Source organism: Lactuca sativa, chromosome 3, assembly GCF_002870075.4.
Source record: "Lactuca sativa cultivar Salinas chromosome 3, Lsat_Salinas_v11, whole genome shotgun sequence".
Lineage (NCBI taxonomy): Eukaryota > Viridiplantae > Streptophyta > Magnoliopsida > Asterales > Asteraceae > Lactuca > Lactuca sativa.
The window spans coordinates 38,733,207-38,744,274 of record NC_056625.2 but is presented as its reverse complement, the minus strand read 5'-3'; the positions used below and the strand labels follow the sequence as shown (position 1 = coordinate 38,744,274).

Below are 11,068 nucleotides of genomic sequence, written 5' to 3'. Positions count from 1 at the left end.
TTTACATATGCTTTCTTTTTTAGTTTAATTCAACTAAATATGTTAATATAAAATAAATATATATTTTAGGATTATAACAATGTAATAATATATTATATGAAAATATATTTTTAAAATACATAAAAAAAATATTTTACATAAAGTAAATACGTAAAACAAAACATATAAATTGTTTGTAGATTTTTTTTTAAATATGAAAAAATATACTTTGTTTTATTAAAAAAAGTATTATGTAAACATATATATTTTTTGTAATTTATTTTTTTATTTATATTTTTACGATTTAATATAATATTAATTAGTTTTTGAATATACAAACCAATGTTTGATCTAGACTAATTGGTTAGGGCCTCGTCCGATGATGAAGAGCGGGAAGAGGTCCCAAGTTAAAATCCCCATTCTTTTCATTTTCTTGCATTTCTTTATTTTAAGACAAATTATAAAAATGTTACCTATGGTTTACCAAATATGAATTCAATTTTTATTATACCTGAAAAGACAAAGGACTTCCAAATAAATAAATAATAATAAACGAAATAATCTCAATCGATTCCAATATTTAGAAATCATAATCAAGCTCCATGTTTCAGAATTTCTTATAATAAAATATTTAGAAATCATTATTAATTGATAATCGAAATTTGTCTATAAAAAAATGAAATAATTATAATGAGAAGAATGTAAGTTTCTTTCCTTGAACCTTGAAGATCAGAATTGATTATGATAAGATTCTTAATCAATTATATAAATAAAATTTCAAAAAAATAAAGTTTTTTAAAATTAATATGGTCTTGAGGCTCTAAATGATCTTGAATGGTTGAAAAACATTACAAACCAATGTATATGAGTTTAGTTAATCAGACAATTTTACATGTCATATGCGGATTTCGCCTAATTTTGAGATGTTGAATTAATTCCAGAGATTTATTGTTGACGTAATCACGCTTCCATTTCAACAAATGCTGACATTATCAAGTCATGCATTAGTAGTTGTATACAAGACCTTCATGACCTAATACTAGTCTAAATGTTCACCCCTAAAGTTATGGTGTACATTCCCTTAAGGGTGAAGGATATCATTTTCTTCCAACACTCTTGTCAATTAGTCGCCACATTAGTTTTTTCTTTTTCTCTTTTTTTATTATTCTTAACCCATTATACAAATAACTCATCATTTCGGACTTTCTCAGTTTTGATTAAAAAATATTAAATTATTTATTAAAACGAGAACTAAATTGGTTAAATAATAATTGAAATCCTAAAATAATAATTACATTTTAAAATGATAATTAAAATTTTAATGTACAAGTAATGAAGCATATGATAAAGAAAGAGAATTGAGAGTTTAAAATGATCACAAACCCGCCCAAAACCAACGGCGCCAAACCTGTTAATTGCTATACAGAACAGCAGGACCGCCAGACCTATCAGCGTCGGTGATGATTTTTCGGCCAAAAAAACCTACAGACACTGTGGACCCTAACAATAAGGTTATGCTAGTGTAAATTGTTGCTTACAATAGATGGATCTTGGAATAAAAGCATCCGTAATATATATATATATATATATATATATATATATATATATATATATATATATATATATATATATATATATATATATATATATACAACGCTGCAAAAATGGTCCCTGTGGTATGCATCTTTTTGGGGTTTTCGTCCAAACCTCGATGTTTTTGGTTTTATGGTCCTTTTCGGTTAGTTTCATTGTAAAATTGGTCCCTGTTAAACTTAAAAAGACCAATCTACCCTTTTAATTTGTTTTTTCATTTTTTAAACACTTTATTTGTATTTTTATTTAAATTTTAATGTCAAAACAAATAAAGAAGGGGGACCACTACACACACACACACTCTCTCTCTCTCTCACCTAATCAAACCTTGAAACCACCATTCTTCTATGATGAAAATCAAAGTTGTACACCAAAATAAGAACCCAAATCAACAACCTATATCTTATACTAATTGTTTGCGAAGATAAACAAATCGAGATAGTGAGATCAACAACCCAAATCGAAGTGGTGACTATAGATAATCCCTACCTCGAACCCATTCTGCTCTCTCCCCCTCTCTCTCAAACCCCTTTCGCCTTCTTCACACCCAAAGCTTTGAAACCAGACCATTGTCTTCCATAATCATCTCTTCAAATATATTTTCTCTAAGATCCATATTGATCATCACAAGTGAGCAGGAAATTGTAGGAAGTTGCTTTTATGGTACTGATAGAAGGGAACGACTCCCCTGGTGTTCCTAGAGAGAAAAAGTAATCCCGATAGTTGGAAACGGATGGGCAGATCCAAGGGGAAATTAAAACAGAAGATTTGAATTCTTTATTTTCAAATTTCAAAAACAATTGAAGCGGTTTTTTTTGGTTTATGTAAAATCCTTACTTCTTGTTCTTCGAGTTCCTTTAGACTTTCATCATCAAATCAAACCGTTGTTTTTGCTAGCGTTTCCACAGTGGGTGTGAGAGAATGATTACCATTGATTAAATCCCTTCGGTCACCATGTACACGATGTTGACACCGACTTCAACATGAGCTGCTGTGGAACGACGATGTATGGACCGAGTTTCCCCCCCAAAAGCATGTTGCCTGATCTTATTGTATCTATCGAATCATTTTTCGTGAAGCATTTTATGCATCTCAACCATTTTCCAGAGCATGTAGAGAACTATGACCCATGAGATCACCATTATTGATACTCCAGGACCATGAAATTCCATACAATAGAACAATTTCATTTCATAATTGTTAGGGCATAAGAATGGTTTCATTTTCATTTTTGCGTTTCAGGTCAAAGGAGAGAGAGAGACAGAGAAAGAGAGAGAGAGAGAGAGCCCATTCTATTTTTTATTTACATTAATATTAAAATAAAGGATAAAAGTTTTAAGAAAGTGAGAAAAACAAATTAAAAGGGTATATTAGTAATTTTAAGTTTAACCGGGACCATTTCTACATAGAAACATGGCCAAAATGACCATGAAACAAAAAACATCGAGGTTTGGACGAAAACCCCAAAAATATGCATACCACATGGACTATTATATATATATATATATATATATATATATATATATATATATATATATATATATATATATATATATATATATATATATATATATAAATGTATGTTCAATAAGGAACTATTTTAAATTTTAGAACCAAGAAACCAATTTTTTCTCAACAATTAGAGCAATTTTTTCATCAAAAAAACTTTATATCCTTTATCCATTGATATCAAATTTGATAAAAAAAATTGATATGTTTAGAAATTCACATTGTGAATCTGTATAGATTTACCTTGTAAAATCTGTAGAGATTCACACTATGAATCTGTGCGGATTCATACTGTGAAATTGTATAGATTATATAGTAAATTTATACAAAATTAATGATTTATAGTATAGATTCGCAATATGAATCTGAACATATAAAAAAAGTAAAAAAAAAAAAAACTTTTTTTTATCAAATGTGATATCAATGAAAAGAAGATAAAAAATTATGAATTTTTATATTTTTAGAATTCTTTTCGATGACCTAAAACTTGAAAAAATAATAGTTACTTGGTTTTATGGTTTAAAATGGTTATTTGTTGAACTTTTGCATATATATATATATATATATATATATATATATATATATATATATATATATATATATATATATATATATATAGGGAAGGGTTATTTGGAAAATAAAAAAACCCTAAAAATAAAAAAAATGCATAAAAAAAATACCAAGGCATCACAAAACTTTTCTTTGAATTTTTTTTTTATCAAAAAATCTCAAAATTTGTTACAATTTCGTTGAAAAAAATCATTTTTTTTTGTAAAAAAATCAATTTTTTTTAGTGATTTTGACCTAAAAGTTGCGATTTTTTGATAAAAAAATTCAAAAAAAAGTTTTGTGATCTTTAAGTATTTTTTTATGTATTTTAATGATTTTTAGGTGGTTTTTTGTTTTCCACATATATATATATATATATATATATATATATATATATATATATATATATATATATATATATATATATATATATTCTAATAAAAGAATAAGTTTAATCTCATATTGACAAGTGTCATGCAATTAGAACTCCTCACTAATGTTATATATCATTTATCATACCACTTGTCAACCTATTAATTATTCATTTCAAATTTTAAAATTTAAATTTCCACTCTAATTTTATTAAATTAATAATTGATTATTCATTTTAAATTTCAAAATTTAAAATTTCTCCCATTAATTATATTAAATTAGTAACATCAAATTAAAAAATAAAATAAAATTAATATAAATTATAAATGATATAACTCCACGTATTTATTTAAATCAACGATTATAATTTTATATAACTAAAAAAATGTCTCTTAAATAATAATTTATTTAAAATAACTCATTAATAATTTTGATTTTTTAATACGAAAGTTTAATTAATTTTATAACCGTGGTTATCACGGGTTATAAACCAGTATATATATATATATATATATATATATATATATATATATATATATATATATATATATATATATATATATATATATATATATATATATATATATAAAATGTCGTTGAATGAAGTGAAATGTTAGTTAATATTCAATGAGTTAAATTTAAGAATAGTAAAGAAATAATCAGATGATAAAGTTGCATAATTAAAATCTGAAATAATAATGTATCACTCCATTAACTCTAAAATTAAATGCAATGTGGTTACTTAATATAACCCTATAGGACTTTGTCACGAATATTTGTTTTGCTTGTAAAAAGATATCCTAGTACCCAGCACTAATGTTTAACATAGTGTTGTTGTTTTACTTAAAAGTTTAATTAAATTAGATTACTATTAATGAAAAAAATTATAATATATTGTTCTCTTATGCAAGTGAAGGGGGCAGGGTAGAATACTATATATATGTCCCCACTTCCATTAGTTCCTCTCTACCACTTGCCTTGATCTCCTCTCATATATAGTGACCGAATTTAATTCATCTCACTCTCTCCCTTCCAGCAAAAAGAATGTATATGCATATATCGCAATCTCTCTTTCTCTCTCTCCCTCTGTGTGTGTGAATGAATGTTAATGCCGATAGATCAAACGATCTTCACTCCGGTTATCGCTCACTTCAAATCCACAATAACGCAAGCCCTACAAAAACTGATCGAACCCATAAGTGGATCAGGCTTCTAATCCACTCTCTCTTATCCAAACTTAATTAGTTTTGTCGTTAAAAACCATCTCCCAAAGATAGAGGAGCCTCTAACTGTATAATCACTTGAAACAACACGTTGTTTTTGACTCAACGCCCTTTTCTTCGAATCTAAGCCAATTCCCACCACTCATATTAATCCATAATCCATTACCGGCATCATATATATACTCTCTATCAGATTCTTTAATCTTTATCAAACATTTTGGAAAGACGATGAGTTGTTTAAGGGAATTGGAAGGTAAAATGGCTCATGATCATCACTTTATTAACCAAGGCCTTGGTCTGAGACGCCGTGTATGGGTACCTGGTCCGGTCATCGTCGGGGCTGGACCATCTGGGCTTGCGGCGGCTGCCTGTTTGAAGGATAAAGGGGTGCCCAGCATCGTGTTGGAGAGATCGAATTGTATAGCTTCGCTTTGGCAATTCAGAACATATGATCGCCTCCGGTTACATCTTCCCAAGAAGTTCTGTGAACTTCCGTTGATGCCCTTCCCTGATGATTTTCCGATGTACCCATCCAAACAACAGTTTGTGGAGTATTTGGAGGCCTATGCCAAACGATTTGGGATCAAGCCGGTTTTCGAGCAGGAGGTGGAGAGTGCAGGGTATGATGAGAGTGTAGGGTTGTGGAGAGTGAAGAGTGTAGGGTTGAAAGGAGAAGAGATGGAGTATGTTTGCCGGTGGTTGGTGGTGGCCACCGGGGAGAATGCGGAGGCGGTGGTGCCGGACATCAAAGGGATTGAGAATTTTCGTGGAGAGGTACGACACACGGCGGAGTATAGAAGTGGGAGTGATTTTAGAGGGAAGAAAGTGTTGGTTGTTGGTTGTGGGAATTCGGGAATGGAAGTGTCTTTGGATCTTTGCAATCATGATGCTCATCCTTCTCTTGTTGTTAGAAATGCTGTGAGTATTCATTCTTTTAATTACTCTATCTTAATCAATCAACTTCACCCTAATAAAGGTTACTTCAATTCATATATATGTCGATATATACTGGTCGATAACTTTTATTAAATATGTAGTAATTATATATGAAATAAAAATGCTACATCTGTTTAAATTCCAAACACAAGAAGTAGTTTTTTTTTTTTTTTTAGTTACACGATCATTATTTTCTTTTATATATCTGAAAACTACAACATACGTTTTGGGAGAGGCCACATACACCTTACTATTAGGAAGCCTTCAACTAAGTCATTATATAAACCATCTAAGCGACTTAATTGTTTAATAATTATCATTACAATTAAAAATACATGACTCGTGTTGAGCAAGAAAATAAAATTCATTATCAAATGCCTCAGATATTCAAATAATCTAATCTATCGATTCGTCCTCAAAATTCATTATAGAATTTATTTTTATTTTTTACCAAGTATTAAAGAAGTTGATATCAAAGGTTTTGTAATTTGTAAAATTAACATGTCAAAACTAATTAATGCCACTTTCTTGGAACTCACAAGCATGCTAGAGCAAATAACACAAGACTCCATTCATTAAAAAAGAAAAAAGGTAAAACAAGTTAATCATAATTACATGAGTGTTTCATTACTGTAAAGGTTCCTTCAGCATATGGTGTCGTTGGCCCTCTATGAAAGTGAAATTACTACTCCACGAACAGAAAAGTGCTCTCATATATATAAGTATCACCACTTTATGATTTATGTTTTATATATTTTTCAAATTAATCAAAAATATATATAACTGACAATGCACGATATGTATAGGTTCATGTCCTACCACGAGAGATGCTGGGAAGATCGACTTTTGGGCTGTCCATGTGGTTGCTCAAGTGGTTACCCATAAGACTCGTTGATCGGTTTCTTTTGATCATGTCATGGATGATTTTTGGAAGCACCGGTAGTTTTGGACTTGATCGGCCCCAAGTAGGACCCCTTGAGCTCAAAAGCAAGACCGGAAAAACACCGGTTTTGGATGTAGGAACCCTAGCCAAGATCAAAAGTGGACACATTAAGGTAAACTTCTATATTATATATACCTACCTTTTTGGTTCTTTTCATGCATTTCCTTAAACATGTTCCCATATATATAATATCTTTGTGCTTTTCTTCTTCTTCCTCTTTGGACTTTTCTTTCTACTTTCTTTAATGTATATATAATCATTCCATCAAATGTAACTTTTGGCTATATTAATTATGACAAAATTCTCCATTTTTAAGAAATCCAAGCTTTTAATATTTATGCCTTTTACGTAAAAAGTGAAGGCAACATGTTTTAAAGAGAAGGTACCGAATCTTTTTGGATGGGTGGAAAATCTCATCTTATTTAAAGGTTGCAACATTTGGTTAATTTTCAGAAAGTTTCATGTTAAAACTAGTGTTCATTAACCTCGTTAGAACCATATTGATTTGAACCTGTAGGCTCATAATATATATTATTCAAATGTTTATTTTCTATGCGGTAAAACGAATCTTGTCTAAAAGGTATAAAGTTTGCAAAGCGTTTTAGATAACCAAAACACATATGGGTGGTTAAACATATGTTAATACAGTATTAGATTTTATCTCTTACAATATTGGAATATGTTCTACGAAGTCTCTTGAAATTTTGCATAGAAACTTTTAATGTCCGCCTATTAAATATTTCTATTTATCCTCATTCTCGTTTGTATTATGACAAATGTCAAAATAAAAGGATGAGACGAAATTAAGAAAAAGTAATACTGTACACATGTTATTATTAAATAGGCAGAAGGATGAAGTAAAAGAAAATTTTATTTTCCTTCTTTATGGCCAAAATATGATTGATATTGATTCTTTTTAAACCGCTTGAGATCTTAATATAATGTTTTATAAGTCATACTTAAATGTGTAACTTCACATGTACAGGTGCATCCAAGCATTCAAAGTGTGGGGCATCATAGTGTACAATTTGCGAATGGAAGAATAGAAAATTTTGATGCTATCATTTTAGCAACAGGGTACAAAAGCAATACGCCCTCTTGGTTAAAGGTGTTTTTTTATATCTTTCTCTGTCTCTTTAATATTAATAATTTTGAATTCAAATTTTATTTCTAAACCTATATATATTTTTGTCTATAGGAAAAGGACATGTTCTCAGAAAAAGATGGTATGCCTCGGAAACCCTTTCCACATGGTTGGAAAGGTGAACGTGGGCTATATGCAGTAGGGTTCACTAGACGTGGTTTGTTTGGTTCATCTGCGGATGCAAAACGAGTATCTGAAGATATAGAAAATTTTTGGAAAGCAGAAGCCAAACATCTGGCCATGACCATCGGACGATCATTCACATTTCAACCCTAGTATCATTTAACTAGAAAAGATTTTGACACTAAAATCAACCAAATTGTTGCTCATCCAACTGTAGAAAATTAAGTAGGGATTATGGTGGAACAGCTTTCATCAACCAGTTAGAGTATCTATTTTTCTTGATTTGGGGAGGGGACCTCTATCTTGATCTAGGGTAGTGTATCTATACATCTTGTACATTGCCACATTAATTTCTTTTATATATTTTTTATAGAAAGAGAGAACGAGGGGTATAGGGGTATAGATTGTAGTGTTGTTTTTACTTTTTATCTGTTACTTCAACTTTTTCATTTTGGAGAGCATGCTTAACTCATAGTTATAACATATGGTTTTCTGTAGTAGAGTTGATATTCAATAATGATAAATAAATAAATAAATAAATAAAAATAAATAAATCCTTGTTAATCTTTTTGAGATCGTACCAAAAGATTTATAAGAATTTACGAATTTATAATCAACTTATCATTTTTCAACACTAAAAACACTAATCTTCAAATGATGCGTTAAAAAGGCTCAAAAAAAGATTGACAATTTTTTTATTTTTTGTATGATTGCTAATGATTACAATCAATAATTGTACAAACTGCTGATGAGCACAATCAGTAGTGATACGGACTGCTGATTGCTTAGCAGCAATCCATATGATTGCTGATTGTGTACATCTGCAGTCCATATGACTGTTAATTGTGCTCATCAGCAGTCTATATGACTACTGATTGTGCATGCATACAGATTTCCAAAAAAAAAAGAATTGTCAAATCTATTATTTGAGTCTAGATATCGCTTATACGTACCATTTCCAGAAAATTGGTCTTTGGTTGAAAATTGGTCTTTGGTTTGGAAATGATGAGTTGATTATGAATTCGCAAGTTCACATGTTCTTTTAGTTTTCAGAATAACTTAGCTATATATATATATATATATATATATATATATATATATATATATATATATATATATATATATATATATATAGAGAGAGAGAGAGAGAGAGAGATAGGTTCAGGTGTTTAAAGTATTTATTGTGTTATTTTATGCATAAATGTAGGCCAATCAAAATTTAATAGAAAAAACAATAAATAAATAAATCAATAAGGGTAACTAGGTAATTTGATAAATAACTTCCACAAATACTCCCTATAATTTTGCTAGTTACTTTGATTTTAACCAAATTCCCCCATTTTATATACGACTGATTTTAACCTAATCCCCAAGTAATCAGAAACACCTTCATTGCTTCTTGACCAATTCGAAGGAGTAAGGTGAAGAATGAAGGCAAAATCCAGGGGCATCGATGGTGGCGGATCAATCGCAAAGAGGTAAGGAGTGACAACCCGAAATTTCTACCTTGTACAACCATTCAAATCAATCAAAGTTAGACTTGTTTCTGCTATCTTTTAGCACTGTTTAGAGTTTGTTTGAGTGTTCTAAGCCTAGTACATTCAAGAATCGGGTGTTAGGAAGTATCTGCTTGAGTCCATTGTGCAGTAATCAAGCTTAAACCCCATCATGAGGAGTTTACGGCCAAACCTTCATGAGTTTGGGCCGTAAACTCATCATTGGCCATAAACTCAAGTTATATACATGAGTTTCCATCACTTTCCTCATTTCTCTTCCATTTTAAGGCTAGAAACCCGATTTCTCTCTCACGTATCATAGGATCTTCATCTTGATCTTCCAAAAATGTAAGAATTCTTTCCTTTGATTTGTTGTTATATCTCTTTATCTAGTACAACCCTTTGATTTCATCCATGAAATCACTCCATTTTGATAGATCTTCAAGTGTTCTTCATTTCACCAAGAACACCAAGATTACATACTAGTGTTTTTGGGCCTTAATCACCCTATCAAGCTTCTATATTGTAAGTACTTTTTCCTTAGCTTGATATATGCTTGAATCACATGTTTATCACCTTGAAAACAACATGAAATCAAGAACAAATGGTGTTTATGGCCAAGAGCATCTCCCTTGGTCGTAAACCCTAATTAGTGGGGCATTTGGACCTTAAACTCTTCCTAAGGCATGACATGAACATATGATCTTTCCTTAATGCTTGAAAGCCCTTTAAAACACCCATATGTACAAAATGACATGAGGTTACGGCCGTAAACTCATGTGCCGTAAACTCATGGCCATGAACTCCATTAGTTTTACCATTTGGGCCGTAAACACCCTAGTGTGGCCATACATCCCTTATATTTAACCCTATGTGGTTTAACACTTCATTACAAGTGTTTCCTAATCCCTAAGGTTGTTCCATTTCATGATTAGATGTTATAAACAACAATTAGATGCATATATGTGTCATTATATGCTAAATAGGATCCGTGTGTGCTCATGTCTTCACTTGACACTTAGCATCCTTTACCGATTTTACATTCACATCACTCACTACAGGTGAGTTCATACCCCTTAACTTATCTTTTAAATGATTTTAAATGCTTTTAGGAGGGGGGGGGGGAATACAAGTAAAAAACATGTTAGTTATATAATCAATCGCATGTGACTTATAACCGTGTTTCAAACAAAGGATTTCT

General features: G+C 30.4%; 1 protein-coding gene across 1 annotated transcript; it reads left to right on the top strand.

Annotated features, from left to right (window-relative positions):
* Positions 1–4,984: 4,984 nt before the first annotated feature.
* Positions 4,985–8,854, top strand: LOC111905222 (indole-3-pyruvate monooxygenase YUCCA6). The gene is made up of 4 exons (XM_023900913.3): positions 4,985–6,143; positions 6,968–7,216; positions 8,090–8,212; positions 8,303–8,854. The coding sequence occupies exons 1-4, from the start codon at positions 5,454–5,456 to the stop codon at positions 8,522–8,524; spliced, it is 1,284 nt and encodes a 427-aa protein (XP_023756681.1). The 5' UTR covers positions 4,985–5,453; the 3' UTR covers positions 8,525–8,854.
* Positions 8,855–11,068: the final 2,214 nt, after the last annotated feature.